Source organism: Eschrichtius robustus, chromosome 10, assembly GCF_028021215.1.
Source record: "Eschrichtius robustus isolate mEscRob2 chromosome 10, mEscRob2.pri, whole genome shotgun sequence".
NCBI classification, from domain to species: domain Eukaryota; kingdom Metazoa; phylum Chordata; class Mammalia; order Artiodactyla; family Eschrichtiidae; genus Eschrichtius; species Eschrichtius robustus.
The window spans coordinates 33906032-33926802 of record NC_090833.1 but is presented as its reverse complement, the minus strand read 5'-3'; the positions used below and the strand labels follow the sequence as shown (position 1 = coordinate 33926802).

The 20771-nt window shown below is 51.8% G+C and overlaps 1 protein-coding gene across 1 annotated transcript in view; it reads right to left on the bottom strand.

The window, feature by feature from the left end:
- Positions 1 to 761: 761 nt before the first annotated feature.
- The window catches only part of CORO2A (coronin 2A), a 65175-nt gene continuing 45165 nt past the window's right edge, over positions 762 to 20771 (bottom strand). Inside the window, exons 3-12 of the mRNA XM_068552425.1 lie at positions 13905 to 14021; positions 11392 to 11541; positions 9984 to 10163; positions 9132 to 9248; positions 8428 to 8532; positions 7596 to 7692; positions 6561 to 6673; positions 6145 to 6235; positions 4972 to 5246; positions 762 to 3647 (exon numbers count right to left, since the gene is read on the bottom strand). Coding sequence (XP_068408526.1) covers positions 3516 to 3647; positions 4972 to 5246; positions 6145 to 6235; positions 6561 to 6673; positions 7596 to 7692; positions 8428 to 8532; positions 9132 to 9248; positions 9984 to 10163; positions 11392 to 11541; positions 13905 to 14021 — 1377 coding nt within the window. The 3' untranslated portion in view covers positions 762 to 3515. The remainder of the gene's footprint in view (positions 3648 to 4971; positions 5247 to 6144; positions 6236 to 6560; positions 6674 to 7595; positions 7693 to 8427; positions 8533 to 9131; positions 9249 to 9983; positions 10164 to 11391; positions 11542 to 13904; positions 14022 to 20771) is intronic.

Genomic DNA, 20771 nt, shown 5'->3' with positions numbered 1-20771 from the left:
TCCTATTTATCCTTCAGGTTTCTGCCTAAATATCATTTCCTCCAAGAAGCCTTCCTTACTTCTCCTCCAAGAGCAGCCTGAATGTCCCCTTCCTTCCAACCACGACTAAAAACTCTTTGGAGGGTAGGAACCAAGTCTTTCTTGCCTGTTTCCCAGCTTGGTTTCTGGCCCAAACAAGTGGGTATTTCCAAAAGTTCACTTTATGCCACCTTGCTTTCACGAAAGACCTACATTAGTACTTGCTTTCACTAACGGAAAGAAATCTGAAGAGGATTTTCGCTTTTATGAGAAAAGACAAAAAGTGAAAATATGTTCAGCATTTGTTTTACAGCAAGCTATTATAGAGGCATTGGTGCACCCCCTAGCACCCCAAGCAATGGGAGTGGCACCACCAAGCTCCTTCCCCAGAAACTACACTCAGCATCTCAACATTAAGCCATCTTAGCTTTGAACTGTGCCTGTGAGCATTTGTGCTTTATCTGGACTTATTTTGTGCGTCCGTTAGCAAGTTGTGTTAAGGTAATTGCTTCTTCACTTTAGCCATTTTGGCTTACAAAAGGTTTCATAAGAACCCTCTACTTTCAGATAGCGAGGGAAACCTGTAATTGGTATTTGTGAAACAAATCAAGGAAAGCTCCATGTATTAAAATGTCTAGGAAGATGTTGTTTATTATTTTGTTACATTTTTTCCATTGCACTATTCCACATCTATTTATTTTCACTTTTTTATTTTTTTTACAAAGGTACAAGGAATTTCAGAAACAATATTAAAACAATCAAACTGTTTCAGGCACGGTTTCATATTAAAAGCATAGATTGATTTCTGAATTCCTGCTTCCCTCTATGATACAATCTCAATGACTGTAGAGCTAAGGTGGATACACCCCAAAGCTCATCTCCCAGTGCTGTCTTCATTCTCAGAAAGTTCCTGAGTCAACAGTCAGGGGGTTCCTAGGGTATGGAGTAAGGAGATGAGTACACATTCTGCTTGCCCTGAGCTTGAGGGCCCTGCAAATGCTGGGCGAGTTCCACTTCATCAGTCAAGAACAAAAATGTAATTTTAAAAAATGTCTTAAAAAAATACCTGATAAAAATTACCTATCCCTCTCCCTTGATGTGAAATAATTTAAATAATTTATTGTAGACGTAAAAAAAAAAAAAAAGAAGGAAAAAGAAGTTTGTTCATGGATGCCTTCGTATTGTTTTTAAGCACGAGGTCTGGGTCCCTTAGGGGTGGGGAGAGCTTGAGAAGGAAGGGATGTCTCTGTGTCGAGGAGGCATGCGGGAAGCTCTCCAGACGGGCCCCACCTCCATGCCTTGCAGCCAGTGCCTTTTGGGCTTGATGATTCTTCATTCTCTGAGGTTAGGTCTTCTCTGCTGAACTTGGGGATAATAACACCTAGCTGACCCGTATTAGAGTAGAATGTGTCAGTGATTGAGGGTGGGAGTGTTTTGTAAACTGTGACATGCTGGCTGCAAATGAGGTGGGAAAGGTAACCCCATCCAGTGGAGCTCTGCTCCCCTGACAATGCCTGGGATCTGGCCTTTTGGCAAGCTTGGCAGGCCCCAGTGACTGAGTAAACCCGACAAGGAACATGGGCACCTGGTGTGTGTGGGCAAACAAGGGGACGCAGCCATGGCTCGGGGAGGGGGCAGTCGGGAGCACAGAGCCCTCACTGTGCTGCAGTCAGGGTCCCAGAGACACCCAGGACAATGCTTCTTGACTTTTTTTAGGAGCTTCCAGCATGGACTTAGAAGATAGGGTTGAAGTCCCAGATCCTGTCTGGTGCTCACTGTCCTCATCTTTACTGCAAATAGGTACAGAGGGACTAGCCCAGTGGGTCTCTGGCCTCGCGGTATTGCAGAATTACCTGGGAACTTATAAAAACATACACAAGGTCAGGCCCTACTCTGGAGATTCGGCTCCAGCTGGTCTGGGGTTGGGCCTGGGTATCTGTATTTCCTGAAGGCTCCCAAGGGGATTCTAAGGTACAGCCTGGGTTGAAACCTACCAGGCTAGGTGGCCTCCTGCAGTTCCCATCTTAGATCCAGGATCGCCCTGTGCAATGGGCAAACTCATCGTCCGCATAGCCTTGGTAAAGAGGGGCACATTTAACTTCCAACATTCCCCGTCTCTAGCTGGGTTGTTGTACTGACCACTGAGAAGGAGAGAACCTTAGAGAAAGGGCTCAGAATACAGATTCACAAAGGAGGGACACAGAAAAACTCTCAGGTCGGAAGGGAAGTCAGGGCCATCTGGTCCCGCTTCCTTGCCTAGTGCAGTCATCCTTCTCCAGAAACCCTCATGGCTGGGCGGCCATGTGGCTCTGCCGGCACACTTCCAGGCTGGGGCTCCCTACCTCCTGGGGACCTCTTCTATTACCTTGGGCTGAAATCTGCCTACATCATCCTGGAGGAGGCAGGCTCTGTGACCTCAGGGCTTTGGTGGTGGCAGTCAGTAGCCATGGGCACCACTCTGCTGTCTGCATCCCCACATAAGGGATAGTGTCTACCCATATTCGGCTGATTCTGGTTGAAGAGAGAGAGGATGGCCTCCTGTCTGTGTTCTACAATTAGGCTGAACCCTGACTTACTTCCCTGAAGTTAAACTTCCTCTGCCTCTTTGTCAATGTCTTTGGAGTTCCTGCAGCAAACCCAGATCATTGCCCTACAAGTAGTCTTCCTTAGGTCAAGGCCAAGGTTTCTTATCTCAGGTGGCAGATCCTATAGAGGGCAGCGCATTCCAGGGTCCCCCTTGTTCAGATGGAGAAAGTGAGACCAGAGAGGTAATGACTTGCAAGAGGTCACTGAGCAAGTCAGGGGCACAGCTGAGGCCAGAACCAACGGATTCCTGCCTTGTGGGCTGAGAACTGCACATCTGCTACATCATAAACCGCAGAAAGGCAGACCCGGGAGACCAGGAGCTCAGCCCAGCCTGGCCATGAACTCTCTGGGGACCTTGATTACTTGCCTCTCTCTGGGCCTCATTTTCCCCACCTGTAAAATAAGGAAGTTGGGCCACGTCACTGGTTTTCAAACTTCTAATAATTTTTTAGTAGCAGAATTATGTATTCCATAGAAGCTAATATATAAAACAGAAAGAAGGGGAGCTGACTGGTAGGAATGGAGGTGGGGGGGCACAGCCCTCCTGACTTAGCCTTCCCCCCTTGCTATGGACCACAGTTTGAAAACCACAGGAAGGTTCACCTCCTAGGACCTTCCAGCTCTAACTTTCTACAATGTTCTTCCCCTTGAGAAGTTACCGTGGACCCTTCAAAACAATTAAACAGAAGGCAAGGTATCATCTAAAAAGAGTCAATTCAGACACTGTTGTTTCAAGAAGGCAAATAGAAAATCGGCACCAGGTCCCACTGGAATCTTTCAGTGACCAAGAGTTTCATCTCTGGTAAAAAATACAGAAATAGTGGCTGTTCTCGGGGGACCTGTGGTTTGGTTCCGGACCTCTCCGTGAGCCGAGTGGTGTCCCTGAGGGCGAGGAGGGCAGAGGACCCTGCTCAGAGCCTCTCTGAGTCCATCCTCAAGTTTTTTATCTCCAGTTCCAATTGTTTGGCCTGGACCTCACGCTGGGTCACCAGCTCCCGGAGCCTTCGGATCTCATCTTGTTGCCGATAGAACATCTGCAGCAGCTGGGAAAGCACAGAGCAGAGGGGAAGGTCACCTGGGTGTCCTGGGATGCAAGGGGTCAGGACACCAGCAGAAAGCATTAAACATGGCCCCTTTTTGACTCAGAAAGGTGGGTGATTACATTTACGTGGCTGAGGCCTGAGGGGACAGCCATGGCATAGATCTTTTACAAAAACCTAGTTTTCTTCACCCAATAAATGAAAATCAAAAAGTCTTAACGTTTCAGACATTTTTTGCCTCCTTAGATTTCCCCATGGGTGGAGCAAAGGATACTTGGCCCTGAAGTCTTGGAGAATTGGAGTTTTCACCACCGCTAAACTATGTGACCTCAGGCAGGTTACTTACCCTCTCTGAACTTCAATTTCCTCCTCTGGAAACTGGGGGTCAGAAAACTAACCTCAGCATTATTATAATTGTTGCCACAGTACAGAATGGTACTAGATGTTGGGTGTTCCCCCTAAGGATTTCGTTATTCCACTGGATGCGAACAACACCCCTACGAGGGTGGTAGTATTAGTACCCCCACTTCACCACTGTGGAAACTGAAGCTGAGAGATTCAGCCATGCCGCGGAGCAACTAAGCCCATGCGCCACAACTACTGAGCCTGTGCTCTGGAGCCCGCGAGCCACAACTACTGAGCCCACGCACCACAACTACTGAAGCCCCCGCGCCTAGAGCCTGTGCTCCGCAAGAGAAGCCACAGCAATGAGAAGCCCGCGCGCCGCAACTCGCCCCCGCTCGCCACAACTACAGAAAGCCCGCACGCAGCAACGAAGACCCAAAGCAGCCAAAAATAAATAAATAAATAAATAAATAAATTTATTTAAAAAAAGAGAGAGATTCAGCCCCCGGGTCCAAGGTCCTAGAAGTAGCGCTCAGTAGAGCCAGGATCAGAATCCCTCTGTGAGACGCCAGCCCTTGTGTTTTAGCCGCTACACGCTCCCAGGGCTGTTGAGAAAATACAGTCAGATGATATATCGAAGTGCCTACCTACCCAGGGCCTGGCACACAGTAGGCACTTAACAAATGTTGACTCTGAGCGCACAGAAAATCCTAGAGCATCAGAAGTGGAAGGGACTTTACTACCTACCAAGTCAAACCCTCGGCATTTTACAGATTGTTCCCTACCACCTGTAAGTAAACCCACCATCTTGACACGCAGATGGTGCTCATGACATGTTTGTGAATGAATCAGCAAAGTGAGTTAAGGGGCAAGGCCAGGCCACACAGCTGGTTATTTTCCTCGCCTCTCACTTTCTCCGCCCCCCTCAGCTGCTCACAGCTGCTCCCCTCCCCTGGCAGGCCTACCCCACCCTCGTTCGCACCTCGTTCTCTGTCTTTGGTGGGGGGCATTCGAAGATGTCAAAGCCATTTGTGAACCAAGTTTTCTTCTCCTCCAGTCTGTGTTCTGATGCCCACCGTGGCGCCCTCTCCTCCAGCAGGGAGAGGGGCCTCCGGCCATCTTCTGCAGCCAGCTTTTCTGTCTGGTTGAAGAGACGAGGCGAGGTGTGGGCCCTGGGCTTGGAGAGGGGTCTCTCTGGCGGCAGAGGCTGGGGGCTCAGCAGCTCGGAGCCAGGCCTAAGGGACATCAGGACTGGCCCTGGGAGGGAAGCAAAGGGCTGGGTGAGGACTGAGTGCCCCTGAGCAGGTGGGCATGGGGGGCACTGACACACGCAGACACACACAGAGCCACATGGAGACACAGAGATACACGTGACACGTGTGGGCGATATGGCCACATGCAGACAGGCACAAACCCACAGACCAGGGCAAGCAGAGTGCAAATACACACTTGTGTGATTATCTAAGCGAGGCTTGGTTTGTAGGGGCTGCCCCAGAATACCGCGGGCTCCTCACGCCTGCCCTGCGCTCTGCCGTCTACCAGTTCATGAATTCTCCCAACACCCCAAGAAGCAGAGGAGGCAGGCATCACGGCTACAGTGAGGAAACCAAGCCCAGAGAGGAGCGAGACTGTCTAAGGGTTACACATAAAAGGGAGGGGGCAGCAGGCAGCTCCGGGGGCCGCAGCAGGGGTGGGAGCACACACTGCCTCCCCCTGCGCAGGCCCTTATGTTGACAGGCCAGGGAGGGAGAGTCAGGGCAGGCAGGGTGAACAGAAGGGCCCGGGTGGGGGCTGCTGCCTAGAGGGTTTCTGGGGTCAAAGAGTAATTGCAGAGGTGGCGGGAGGATGGGCAGGGGGCATCCAGCTGAGACTCTCCAGTCACTCTGCACAGCACAGAATTTAAAGACGTTTTCCTTGGAGCAAAATCCCTTGATTCGGAGGGAGTTTCCTGAGTCACTTGGGACGAGCTCCTCCCTTCCTGGACCCATATGCGACCATCCTAACCACTGGGAACCGACTGTCAAGGACCAGTCCTCCGGGGTTACAGGTTATGGGAGGACACAAATACCAGCCAAACCCCTCTCAGCTACTTGGGGCCACTGGATGCTCCGTTGTCCCCCACATTCACCCGAGGCCTTTTCTCTGCCTTCCTCACCTTTATTCATCCCACTGAGCCACTCCTGGGCCGTCAGAGAGGGCTGGGCACCTGCCGTGGGCGGGTAGATGTCCTCTTGGTAGGATTCTGACTGCAGGAGAAGTCAGGACAGTGAGAGCGGGGACGGTGGGGGAGGGCCCTTAGAGATCCAGGGGTGCAGACTCCCCCCAACCCCTGTGAGTTGAGGAAACTGAGGCCCAGAGAGCAAAGGGATGTGCCCAAGGTCACAGAGCAACTCAAGAGCAGAGGTGGGAGGGACAGCGCGCTGACCACGAGAAAGGCTTCCCTTTGAGGAGGGGCCATCAGCCTCCCTGTTGCTCCCCCAGGGGCGTGGGCTCCAGGCTCCAGGTCCCAGGGTCCTTCTTCTCCAGGAGGGGCTCCCCCCCTCCCTCGGAGATGGCTCACACCACCCTTACCCGCCGGGGTACAATCATGGATATGGGCTCGATGAGGCTTTTGGTTGTAATCAGCTTGTAGAAGCGGAAGATCTCACAGGAGGACACGTCAAGACCTCTTTTTGGCATAACACCTGTGGGGAGATGACCAAGGAGGGCCAAGAGATTCCTCAGGGTGGGCTGGGGCCCCAGGGACCCAGGGTGAGTGGCAAAGCCAGGCTGCACACCTGGATGTGAACAGAGACCAGCCTCTTCCCATTATCCTTCCTTTAACAAACAGTCCTACATTGGACCAGGCCCCGAGCTGGGAAAATGGGGTTGAAATCCTCAGACTTTGTCCCCTACCTTCAAGGATTTTAGCTAAACTTTTACAGGAAGTGTGCTCTGCTCAAGGCCCTCCATCACCCTCCCCACACCTCCCAACACAGATGCTCTTAATAGAGCGATGCCAGCTTTCCTTTGATTAGCGTTAGCATGCTATCTTTCTCCATCTTCACTTGTTTTTTTTGGTCGCGCAGCGTGGTCTGCGGGATCTTAGTTTCCCGACCAGGGATTGAACCCGTGCCCCCTGCAGTGGAAGCACGGAGTCTTAACCACTGGACCGCCAGGGAAGTACCTCCATCTTTACTTTTAATCTAGCTGTGTCTTTATATATAAGTGGGTTTCCTGTATAGGGCATATAGTTGCGTCCTGTTTTGTTTTGTTTTGTTTTTAATCCCTAAACACACTTAAAAAGTAGGGCCTCTCTTAGGTCAATGTCCCCCATCTCCTTGCTGCTGCTGTAACTGCTTAACTTTCAGCTAGAACACCTTCATCCTCTCCCCATGCTGTGCTCTGCTTCCCTTTTGGCTCCTCAAGTCTTGCCTCCTCCAGTAAGCCCTCCCGGACTTCTTCCTGCGTACTCTCAGAGAACCTCCCGCATACCTCAACTAGAGCTCCCATTGACTCAGAGCATTGACCCGCTGTCTCCCCTCCCCAGTGAGGGGCCCTCTAGGGCGAGGCCTGACTCATCCCTGTCTCCCCAGGCCCCAAGTGGCCTCAGTGTCCCACACTCACCGATCCCCTTCTGTGGGTTATAGGAGCGGTACTCGGTCAGGTAGTTCAGGTGAGGTTTGTCGGTGCTGACCTCATAGTAGCGGATGTTCCCGTCTCCCTGTGGAGGGGAGGGCACCGCTCAGAGCCGGGCCCCATCAGCCCCCCACCTGGCCCCCACTGCCACACAGCAGAAACCTGGAGAGGACTGTGAGTGAAGAGCTGGCAGAGCCGCCTCTCACAAGGGCAGACCAGAGGATTGGCACCAAGGCAGCAGGGCACCAAGGCACCTCATTTTAACACTTAGTGTCCCCAACCATGACCCAAAGCCCACACAGATGCCGCCAAGGCAGAGGCTCTGGGAGCACAGGCCTGAACCCCACTCCCATCTGAGAGCCGCACACAAAGGTCAGAAGTGGGGTTCCTGAGACCATCCAGTGGGTCTTACCCCTGGGGCATTTCTGGTTGTCACTGTCATAATGACTGGGCGGGGAGGTGGGTGCTGCTCCTGGCATTGGTGGGTAGGGGCCAGGGATGCCAAATACAAGATAGTCTTACCCAGTGAAGACCTGCTCTGCCTCAAATCTGAAGGTGCCCCTGCCAAGAAAAACTGACTGGTCCCTCCTTATCTGGACCCAGAACTGGGGAGGGACTAGCTCAGGGTGTCCGGCAAAGCCCTGGCCCCAGGTGTTCTTGTGGAGCCAGGAAGGTGGGAGAGGGGCGGGGCTCACCACAGGGGGAGAGTATCTAGCCACTCCTGCCTGTCCCTGCCCCTGCCCTGTACCCCAAGGGCCCCAGGCTGCGGTCTGGCCGCCAGTGGCACCAGGCAGCCACCTCCCTCCCGTGTCAGACTGACCTTCCCCACCACGTAGAGCATGTTGGTGTCCGAGTCATAGAACGGAAACAGCACGCCTGAGGAGCCATCGAGGTCCTCCTCTGCGAGAGGCACAGAGAGGTCATCCTGCAAGGGAAGGGAGACCAGGAGGGCCTATGGGTCACTCATGGAGTGCACCTTGGTGGTGCTAAGAATTCCTGTCACAGGGCTGTGTGTGTGTGCGTGTGTGTGTGTGTGTGTGTGTGAGAGAGAGACCACCTCCTTTTCCCTTGCTAGCATTTTACCTTTAATGAATGATTTCTCATACACATGATGTCACTCCAGCCCTCCACCTCCTGTTTTATATCTACTATAATGCAAGGAGATTCAGACAGAGAGGAAGCGATCTGTCGAACTCCAGCCAAGTGCTCCTTGAAATTAATACTACCTGGCCTGGTCTTCATCCCCATCCCCACCCCCACCCACCTTGAACAGGCAGCTCCTCTTGCCCACACACCTCCCTATTTCACTCTAAGGGCTTGCTCCAGCTGTTCCCTCCGCCTAGAAGGCCCTTTCCTTCTCCTGCCCTCCCCCCTACACCCAAGTCCTGGTCCCAAACTCAGCCACCTCCCCTCCCCCACGCCGAGGCTTCTCCTGGGTCCTGACCCCTCCCCTTCCTTGAACAACAAGATGCACAAGGTGTGGCGCTGGTGAGGGGCGCTGGTGGGGCTGCTCGGGAGACTCACCTGGTCCCACAGGGCCATCTGCCGGTTGTTCCATCGGGATGTGCCCGTGGACAGCAGCTTCTTCAGGTTCCCCAGAAATAGCACTTTGCTGGCCCGGTGCCCCTTATAGCTGGCTTCCTGGAGGGACATGTGTGGTCAGGGACACCCTGTCTTTGCTTACGCTGCTGCTCCACCTGGAATACCTTCTTTTCTCATCCCAGCTCTGCCTGGAGAATCCTATCAGAGGCACCACCTCCAGGAAGCCTTCCTGGGTCTCTCCCATCCACATAAAGTCTCTCTCACTATTTTTGTTGAGAGTTTTTTTTCTGAGCTAGGACAGAGGCAAACTTCGGCCCAGCTCCATGTTTTTGCTAAAAGATTATTATTGAGCATCCACTATATGCAAGGCATGGGGCTGGGTGGCCACTGTCACCTGGGATATCTCATTTAACCCTCCCAGAGGAAGAACTAATGGCCCATTGTTGCAGATGAGAAAACAGACACTCAAGAGAGCAGAAAGTGCTTGTCTAAGGTCACACAGTGGATAACAGTGGTGCCCTGAGGTTTCTTGACCCCATGTCATGCCTCCTGACAGAGGCGAGGCACAATGACAAGCTTTGGAGTTAGACCAGGTTCCAGTCCCAGCTTTCAATGTGAGCAAGTCCCTTAGCCTCTCTTCAGCCTCAGTTTTCTCATCTGAAAAATGGGTATGACATATTCTACACCCCCCAACAGATGGGGATAAACACGTGTGAAGGCTTGGCCAGAACATTAACATCATTACTGCCCTGTTCTCAGACCTCCCCCACCCTGCCATGCCCACTCCACTCCTCGCTCCTCTGACCCCAAGCCAGACCCCAGCCCAGCACTGACCTGGAGGACGGCCCCTGCTCGGGGATCGACAACCCGAATCTTGCGGTCTTTACAGGCAGTGGCCAGCAGGCTGCCATTGGTGTTGAAGGACATGGAGAGGATCACGTCTTGGTGACAGTTAATTGTCTTCACGGGGCTCATGATTACAGCCTCCTTTGTATCCAGGTTCCAGACCATCACCTGCATGGCAGAGAGCCGGCTCTGAGCACAGTGCATCCCCCCCCAGCCCCGCCCTGGCCTCCACAGTCACGCGCCAGCCAGGCTGCAGTGAAACACGGTATCCCCTGGGAGGGAAGCCACAGATGGCAGTTTGGCCAAGAGGCCTTGGTTGGGAGGATGGGTCTGCTGGCTGAAGCTGCCACGTGGCAGGAGGGGGAAGTGGGGAGTCAGGCTGTCTGGCAGTGAAAAGAAAACACCATCTGCTTGGAGCAATGAAACATCCATGCTGGGAGGACCCCAGGGGACCAGATAGTCCAGGGGGTTTCAAACAGTCATTAGCAACAGCTTCTACCACACAGATAACAAGGGCTGCCATGTTTAGCTACACAGGCTGTGCACTGCACAGCTCCAGGGCAACCCATTCCCATAGTCTATAATGCGAATAGCGCCCCCTGGAGTTGTGTACAGATAAACTGTACAACCATAAGCAGTAGCACACCTTACATAAACAGATAATAGAGCACTTCTGATCAGAACAGGGTAAAGGCCTCTCAACCACTCCCATCCCACATCAACCCCATTTGTGTGCAGACTGAGAAACTGAGGCCCAGAGAAGACAAGGGACTTTCCCAGGTCATACTGCAAGTCAGAGACAGAGTGGGAATAGAATCTAGGTCTCCTCTACTGTGAATTTTCCCAATCCACAGGGCCCACAGCTTGCTAGCTTGGAAGTCAATGGAGCAGGGTGAGGCATCTGTGGGCAGGGTCCAGCCCAACCCCTCCAGGAAGACTAATGGATTGAATAGTGTCTCCACCCCCCCCCACCCCCCCACCAAACTCATATCTACGTGGAACCTCAGAATGTGACCTTATTTGGAAACAGGGTCTTTGCAGGTGTAATGCATTACAATGAGGTCATACTGGATTTGGGTGGGCCCTACATGCAATGACTGGTGTCCTTGTACGAAGAGGAGGGGACGTATAGATACACAGAGAAGAGGGCAGATGACAGAGGCGGACTGGAGTGATGCAGCTACAAACCAAGGAATGCTTGGAGCCACTAGAAGCTAGAAGAGGCACAGAAGGACTTTTCCCTAGAGACTTTGGAGAAAGCATGGCTCTCTCTCCTAACACCTTGATTTTGGATTTCTGGCCTCCAGAACTATGTGAGAATACATTTCTGTTGTCTTAACCCACCAAGTTTGGTCATATGTCAGGGTAGCCCTAGGAAACTAATACACAGACCCACCTTGTAGTCATAGCCGGAGCTGAAGAGGATACTGGCAGCTGTGGGGTGCCACTCCACCAGGCCCACTCTGCGGGCGTGGCCCACCAGCTCCTTCTTGAAGGCTGTGAGGTTCTTTGCCAGCAGCTGCTTGGGAATGTCCCAGATTTTAATCTGTCAGGGAAGACATGGCCCAAGGGAAGGGTTAGCCGGGGTCACCTTGGCCGCCCACGACCCTGAGCCACAGAACTGGCAGTGCTCAGCAGACAGTCCGGGGGAGCTCTCTCTGTATCTACCTCTCACTCAGTGGAGAGGCAGCTGGGGCCCCTCAGAGAGACAGGCGCTTTGCCAAGGTCCTCCAGCCCAAGCAGGGGCTGGAGATGAGCCTAGGCCTCTGGTAATCTTTGCCATTCTTAGCGACCTGAGGCAGTGGGTGAGTGGATGGGCCACAGGCCTGATTCCCAGGCTGGATGTCAGAGCAAACCTGCCTCTCAGCCTAGAATACCCCTCAAAGTACAGTGCTCTACCCCCTCCTGGTCCCAAAGGCTCAGGGTAGAGCTTCAAATGCCAGAAGAAAGGGTTTATGCTATCTCCTCAGGGAGCTAGGGAGCCAGCGCAGTCTCTGGAGCAGGACACGGCAGAGACAACCCCCAACCCCTTCCGTTATAGGGGTCCCCTTGGATGGCCCGGAAGACTAAAGGCCAGAAGGCAGGGTTGGATGGGGTCACAGGCCTGTATTCCACAGTGAGGGCCTGGGAGGAGGGGCTGGGGATTCCTTCCAGAGCAGTGTTGAGGATGGAAAGGGCTTACATGGTAGGAAGTCATCTCCCCATCACAGAGGCATACAAATGGAGGAACAGAGGATGACAGAGGGCGACAGAGCCCAGGCTGGTGTTGACTTAACGTCCCTTATTGTCCTGCAGGGCTCTCAGGCCCCTATGTGGTTGTATGTCCTCTTTCTCTTAGGATATATGGGCTTTCAGGTAGACTTTGCTTTTAATTCAGCATTTATTTCCTGGTCATCTTGGATTTCAAACCAGAAAGCCAGCCTCACAATAGTGCCAGGCTCCAGAAAGATGGAGTCTGGTCAGGGCTGTTACCAAACAGAACTGGACCTGGCTGGAGGACAGACTCTGGGCAGGCCTGTTTGGTAGAAAAAGACACCATCCCTCAGAGCTAGAGGGTCATCCCTGCCACTCCCAATAGTTGTGTCCACTCCTCCTGCCGCCGAGGCAACTGGGAAGGGACGGGTGATGAGGCTAGCCAGGAATTTAATAAAGACCTTGAAGGGAGCCTTCAAAGCAGGCCTGAAAGGGCAGGTATTCCAGGAGTGAACACAGAGTCAGATACTTGATATCCTGTCAGAAGCCTTACACTCATTTGAGACAAGGTCAGTTCTCACAGGGCCCGGCTGTCCCTTTGGTGAAGCCACGTCGGCAGACACTGTCCTTTATGCTCCTCAGCAACCCTTATATGGAAAATGACACAAGTCCTCTTATAATTTTCTACCTGCTTCTCTCTATGAACAGGTCTGTTTCCTTTGATCAGACAGTGAGGCTATTTCCTTTTTTTTTGCCTTGGCTGCCAGGCAGCTCCAAGCTAAGCCTGGAATTCAACAGCTGCAACCCTCCAGAGTTAAATTCCTCCATCTGTGGCTGCTGCTCTTTAGGGAAGTGGAACAGCTCAGTGGAAAAAGATCGGGCTCTGGAATCAGGCCTTAGTCGGAACCCTGGCTCTGCCTCCACAAACTGTGTGACCTTGGGCAAATTGCCACACTTCTCAGATCCTCAGCTTTTGCATCAGAAAACCATCCTACATTGTGGGGTTGCTGGGAAGACTGAGTGAAATGATATGTGTAATGAGAGTCAGGGACACAGTGGGCTCACAATAAAGGGTAACTATGACTCTCATCCGTATTTCAATCATCTGATCATATCTGTCTTTTGTTTTAAGCCATACGCGCTGAGTTTTAGAAGTAGGCAGAGAATAGGTTATAAATAACACCAAACATTGTGGAGTCAGGGACTACGATCCTGGTACAGAACAGGGGCTCAAAAAGTTGGTAGGACTGAAGCTTTTGGGATGGTTTTGGTGTTCACATTCACTTAATGCTCCCACTCTTATCCTTTTAAATCTTCCCTCCCCACTGTCTATGAGATTATGTGGCACAATATTTTCGGGCCACAGTAAAAATGCCCTTCACAGCATTTTATAGTTCCCCCAAAAGACGGGCTTTCCCACTGGGAAATGAATCTCATTGGATTTTCAGTAGACGGTTGGGAACCGTCTAATATTATGCTCATTTTATAGATGGGGGAACTGAGGCCCATAGAGAGGAGGGGTGGTACCCCAAGTCCCACGGAGCCCAGAGCTTCTCCTCCTCAATCTAACTTACCCCCTCCGCACACAGTGACCTCACCTCGTGAAGGATGAAGGAGTCAGGAACGTCAGAGCTGAGTCCAGACACCATTCTGTCTCCCTCTGCCCCAGTCCCACTCCTCTCGGGAAAGGGAACCGCCTCACGCACTGACACTCACCGTGGCATCTTCAGAACAGGAGGCGATCTCAAAATCATTGAAAGGGTTCCATTTGACGTCTAAGACGTTCCCTCTGTGCCCGCAGACCTTTGGGTAGTGGGGGTCCAACTTTCCCGTCTGTAAAACAGTACCCAGGAAGGTTGGGGAGAGAGAGGGCTAATTCCACTTTAGCACCTGGAGGGTCCCTCGGGCAGCCAGCAATCACCGAGTAGACAAGAAAACGTACGGGACAGAACTGGGAGTGAATCTAGGACTTACCACTAACCCCTGTGTGATCCTGGGGGAGTCACGGCACTTCCCTGAGCCTCAGTGTCTTCCTCAGTAAAACAGAGGCGATGGTAGGTATTTCAGATCATTCGTGTGAGGATCATAGGAGATGAGGTGTGGGAAGGGTCTAGCACAGTGCCTAGCACATGGTAGGTGTTCAGTAAAAGGATGTTTCCCTTCGTATACTGCTGGCGGGAATGCAGAAATGGTGCAGCCACTGTGGAAAATAGTCTGGCAGCTCCTCAAAAGGTTACACAGAGTTAGTATATGACCCCGTAATTCTACTTCTAGGGACAGCCCCAAGAGAAATAAAAACATAGGTCTACAAAAAGACTTGTACACCAATGTTCACAGCAGCATTATTCATAATAGCCAAAAGGTGGAAACAATCCAGATGTCCATCAATGGATAAATGGATATCTGAAATGTAGTATATTCACACGATGAAATATTATTCAGCCAAAAAAGGGAATGAAGTACTGACACATGCTTTGACGTGGGTGAACCTTGAAAACATCATGCTAAGTGGAAGAAGCCAGACATAAAAAGCCACATACTGCATGATTCCACTAGATGATGTACCGGATGTGGTTTCACTGCTTGAGCAAATGAACACATCCCCTGGTACCTGGAATTCAGAACCCTGAATAATGATATGAAAAAAAATCCAGAATAGGGGGAATTCCCTGGCGGTCCAGTGGTTAGGACTCAGCGCTTTCACTGCCGAGGGCCTGGGTTCAATCCCCGGCTAGGGAACTAAGATCCTGCATGCCATGCAGTGGGGGGACGGGGGTGGGCGGTGGGATCCAGAATAGGTAAATCCATAAAGACTGAAAGCAGATTAGTGGTTGCCTAGGGCTGGGGGGAGGGGGCAATGGGGAGTGACTGCTAATGGGTGTGGGGTTTCTGGGGGTGATAAAATTATTTTCAAATTAGTGGTGATGGTTACACAACCACGTGAATATCTAAAACTCATTGAATTGTACACTTAAGTGGTGAATTTTATGGTATGTGAGTCATACTTCAACTAAAAAGAAAGAGCATTTCCTTCCCTTCCCCTCCTTCCTGCTGAGAATTCCCGTCTAGGTGCTAGGAGGACACACAGTTTTCACAGCCCAGGCTACATAGCGCTGAAGCTGAGATTTCCTGGGCCATGGGACAACTACACCATTTCATCCATAGAAACCAGCAGCTGGCAGGGACCAACACACTCATTTTACACACCACACTGCATGGCCCTGGCAGTACAGGGACCAGGACCAGGCCCTCTGCCTGCCAATGCAAGGATCCACTAGCCAGCCTCAGGTTCTAGAGCCCACCCACCGGAAGGCTCCACTTTTATATCTAAGTGAGGGAGAAACTGGAGAAGAAAACTGGCCAACACCCACCCATTCACCCCATCTTTACGAGGAACCTAGGGGACGGGCCCTGTGCGAGGCGCTGGGTGAACATAAGACATAGTACTTGACTTCACAGAACTAACTGTCTCAGGATATTTAAAAATTAATTTTGAAGAACAGAGTGAGCTCAGGGAATACCCACGGTCTCTCCTTCCCTCACCTCCCCAACTCTGCAGAGACCACTGCACTCTTGTGGGATGTCCTGAGACCGTGCCCAAGGGAGACGAAGCAAAGACCAGTGATGGTCCCTGGCCTTGCTTATTAGGGCAGCAAAGCAGGGAGCTGCTGTGAGAACAGACACAGGACGCCCCTGTTCACCCCTGGCAAACTAGGGGACAGACAACCGAGACTCTGGTTCACGGCGGTTTTATGCATGCATCTTAGTAGCTCTGTAAACAGGCTGTGGTCCCGGGCTCCCCTTCAGAAGTACTCTGCCCAATTCCGATCTTGCCCCTCAGGGAAGGGTCTCAGAAACCTCACCCTAGACTGGATCCCTTCCTGGAGGGGGAATGCTATAAAGCACATTATTTGACAAACTGGAATGTGAATGGTAGATTAAAGTATTGTTGCAACGTTAAACTGAGTGAATTTGGCAATGTACTGCAGTTACGTAAGAGAATATTCCTATTTTTAGGAAACACACAAGTATTTAGGGATAAAGAGCAAAGATGTACGTAACTTACCCTCAAAGGGTTCAGGAAAAAAAATACTTTCACATACACATTCAGAGAGAGAGAGAGAGAAAATAAAGGAAAGACTTTGGACTTGTGTCATTTGATAATGATGTGTGAGGAGGTGAGCGAAAGTTCCATTTCTTTCAGATGGGTCTGGCTCCTCCATGGATAGAGAAAATGAGCCCCTGGGCAGGGAAGAGAGCCTCAGTACATTGTCTGCCTCAGACCTGGAGGTGCCTGAGAGCCACGCCTGGCTCTGATGGGTGCTCCTCCCAGGCCTCTAAGAGCAGAGGCCCCAGCCCCACACAGCTTCTCTTCCTTCTCAGCAAGCAAGGGATGGCTGGTGCTCCCCAGAGGGTGGCAGGCTCTGTGCCTAAAAGGGTTTGTGTGGAGGACTGACATTAACAGACATTAGCCAGTCTGATGGGCTATTGACCGGGCTGCTAAAAGCCCTGTCAGGGCAGGGACATTTATAATTAGGAGGCCACTGCTGCCTTTCAGCCCATTAGGCCAGCAGTCAGCCAGGGACAGGCCTCTGATTTACGGGGGTGCAGGCTCTAAATCAGAGGAGATACACCTGCCCTCCTTGTAGACCCCAGGCAGCCGCTCAGCCTGGAGAGACACCACCTCCGAGTCTCTGAGGGGCCGCCCTGGGGCAGACGGAGTGGATGGGACTGTAGGACCCATAAGGCAGAGCCAGGTGGGTGGGGGACCTCAGTTGCCAGGATGGGAGAGGATGTAGGACTATTGTTGTGACCTCTAGGGCTCACAGGGAGCCGGCTGTCCCCAGAACAGCATCAGAGTCATGGCCTCGGGAGACCCTCTCCACAGCCCAGGTGGACATGGGAGGCAGAAGTAGGCTGCACAGTGTAGAAGAGTTTAGGCAGGCAGGCTGATCTGGCTTCCTGGGTTTGAATCCCTGCTACAGAACTTATTGCTGTGTGACCTGGGGCAAGTGACCTCAGCTCTCTGTGCCTCAGTTTCTTCATCTACAAAATGGCAACAGTAGTAGAATCTCATAGGGTGGGTATGAGGATTAAATGAGTTCATACACATAAAGTGCTTACGACTCTGCCTCGGGAATCCCTGCTGGTCCAGGGGTTAGGACTCAGCGCTTTCACTGCTGGGGCCTGGGTTCGATCCCTGGTCGGGGAACTAAGATGCGCAAGCCACGCAGCACGGCCAAATGAAAAAAAGAAAGAAAGAAAAAAAAAGAAAAAGACTCTGCCTGTACATGGTAAGCTCTCAGGAAATTCACCAGTTTAAGTTCATCAGAACTCACACATTTATTAATTGTGATAATAATTAATCACAATTACCCAGTTTTATTGTTGCTCAGTATGTTTCAGAGGGGCCCAGGGGTGTACTTAGTGTGAGGCCAAGCTTCCATCGGGGGCTCCTACCACTTCCTACACAACTGATGGGCAATGGCTCCAGGGGGGCCCTCAGTGAATAAATTTATGTCTTGATGGTGTTCCCACTGATGGACTCAAGCGCATTATCACATCTATAAGGAAGAGGTTTGCAAGTATTTTCTTCAGGAATCATAATTTAGGGAGTCATTTATGTGCCAGGCCCTGTGCTAGGGGCTCTGCTAATATTATTTACCTCCAACCATCCCAGGAAGTAGTGCAAAAATCCCCATTGATAATGCAGAAGCTGGGGATCAGAAGGGTTGACAATCAGAGCCACTCCATCCACGGCAGAACGATGAGAACTGGGAAAGCTTCCTCTCACTCTTGGTCTGCCTCTTGCTATCCTCACGCCATAGTTATCATCAGCATCATGCAGGCCTTTCACTGAGGACCTACTATGTGCCAGGTCCTATGCTGCGTGCAAGTGGTGGCAAAAGATGAATTACTCGTGGTCCACGCCCTGCAGGAGCCTCCAATCTGTGGAGGTGACAGGATGTAGTGTACTCAGGGCTCACAGAGAGAAGCAGAGGCAGAAGAAAGGCCCGGGGGGGGGGGGGGATTAATCAAAGAAGCCTTCCTGGAGGAGGAGGCCTTTCAATTGGGCCTTAAAGAAAGGGAGACTTTGACCAGGCTAGGGTGAAGGGGAGGCATTTCAAGTCAGAAAGGCTGGGCCTTAGGTAGGTTTTAAGCAGAGAGGATCCTAAAGCAGACAGCAGGGAAGGTAGACTGATGGGTAGGACAGTAGAGGAGGTCAGAGAAGAGGGGAGAGGCTGTGGGCATGGAGACAGTCACCCTGCACAGAGAGAGATGCCCATGGAGAGATGGACAAGTGGACAGATGAGTCATGTCCTAACTAGAGGGGGTGAGACTTAGCCAGAGGGCTCCCCAGAAGAGAGAGTTGAGCAGGGGAAAGATGACAGGAGCGTTCCCTAATCCTGAGAACACACGAGCTGCTAAAATGCAAATCATGTTCCCAGGAACGTTTAGGGCAGAGCGTCATTCATCAGCCCTCCCTACACATACACAGATGAGCATGGGGAATGTTCACCACAGAACCGCATACCCAGGGCTGGAAATGGTGAACTGCAGAGGCTATCTGGTAACCCTGCTTGGTTACCTCCAGAGATGGGGAGCTCACTTCTTCCCTAGCTGGTTTATTCCACTTTTAGACCTTGCTGAACTGTGAGAAAGCGTTTCTTACTCGGAGCCTGGTGTAGCCTCCCTGTGGCCCTCCCTGCTCCCCTCACTCTCCATTTCTGGTTCTAGCTCTGTCTTTTGGGACCACATAGATACCTCCACTCCCATCCCACTCCCCCGGTCCCAGGCCAGCTCCTTGATATTTGAAGGCAGAGGACCCATTCCTTGAACATGTTCTTTTCCAGGCTTAAGAGACCCCTAGAACTGGAAGAGACTTCCCCCCCAAATAAAAAAGTAAAATAGACTAGCCCACACCCTGCATTTCTAGAAGGGGAACCTGAGTGTGGAGGGGACAGGTGTATGCTGTGGAAGGCTCTAAGGTTCAAAACGTCAGCTGGGATGGGGATGAAGGATTTTGATGAGAAAGGCAGGAATTTGTGTGCAGGCAATGGGGGGTCCTGGGAGGTGTTTAGGCAAGGGAGTGACATGGTCTGACACAGGCTTAAGAAGGGTCCAGCTGGCCTCTAAGAGCGCAGCAGTGAAGTGCTCCCCTCCCCCCTGCTCCCAGGCACCTGTTCGCCATGTGTCCGTTTGGCCCCTCAGGCCCATGCCCGACTCTGGCCTGGTCCACTCCCAGTGATGCTGCAGGGCCCACCCCCAGGGCTCTGCCTGCTTTTGCTGGCATTCCTCCCGACCTCCTCACCTCACAGCAAAGTCCACCTCCCACTCTGATGGGGTGGGTCTGCTGTAGGCCGGGCGCCAGGGTCCAGAGCCCAACCTGGCATGTCCCCAGGCTCAGGGCGGGCCTGTCCCCAGACCTTCCCACTGTGCCTTTGTTCCCAGAGCACAGCCCTTGGTTGCCTAGGCTGCAAAGAGCCACCTTGCAACGGGCTCACCCTGGGTCACAGCGTGCAAGAGGAAGGGACTGCGAAGTCACTCCCCTCGGGACACCTGACACCACCTGGGACAGCCTGGTCCTTCTGAGAATAACTTCTGGGACATGGTGGTGAGGCCAGGCGCCTTCCAATCCTACGCTCCAATAAAGAATTAGCTAGCTTGTCTCTTCCTTCCTTCCTTTACTAACACTCTCTGTGCCCGGATGGGACTTAATCCCTGGTAACTGACAAGGAGCCAATGTAAACCAGAGGTAAACCTCAGGAGTGCAGGTCAGCTGAATGAGAGTGGGGCCCAAGACCATGCCCAGGTCTGGGTCCTCACCCTTCCTGCTCAGGGTCCTTCAGGCAGTCAGCTCCCTGAGCCTCAGCATTCTCATCTGTATGATGGGGCAATACTTCCTAGAAAATGGGCTAATAAAGGCACAGCATAAGCCCTGTCCCCGCTGACTACATGAAAAAGGGCCGGCAGGCCTATCTGCCCAGGTAGGCACTGCACGATGGGACCAGCATGTGTGTCCTTTCCCTCTCTCAGCCTCTCCCCTCTGTTCCGTCACACTGGATGTGGTTACTTAAGAAAATGCCAACCAAATGCAATGCGTGGACCTTTCTTGATCCTGATTCAAACAAACCAGGTGCAAAGAGGCATTTATGAGGCAATCAAAGGCATTTTTACATAACAGGCAATCGGTTGGCACAGGAGATATTGTTGATGCTGTGATCCTAGCATTGTGGATATGTCAGAAAATGTTACTATTTTTTAGAATTGCAAACTGAACTTTGTGGGGGTATAATGACAAACTGTCCAGGATTTGCTTTAAAAAAAAACTTCAGAGGGGACTTCCCTGATGGTCCAGTGGTTAAGACTTCGCCTTTCAATGCAGGGGGTGCGGGTCTGATCCCTGGTCGGGGAGCTGAGATCCCACATGCCTCGCGGCCAGAAAAACCAAAACATAAAACAGAAGCACTATTGTAACAAATTCAATAAGGACTTTAAAAATGGTCCACATCAAAAAAAAAATCTTAAAAAACAAACAAACAAACAAAACTTCAGGGGAAAAAAGGGGATGGATGAAGCAAG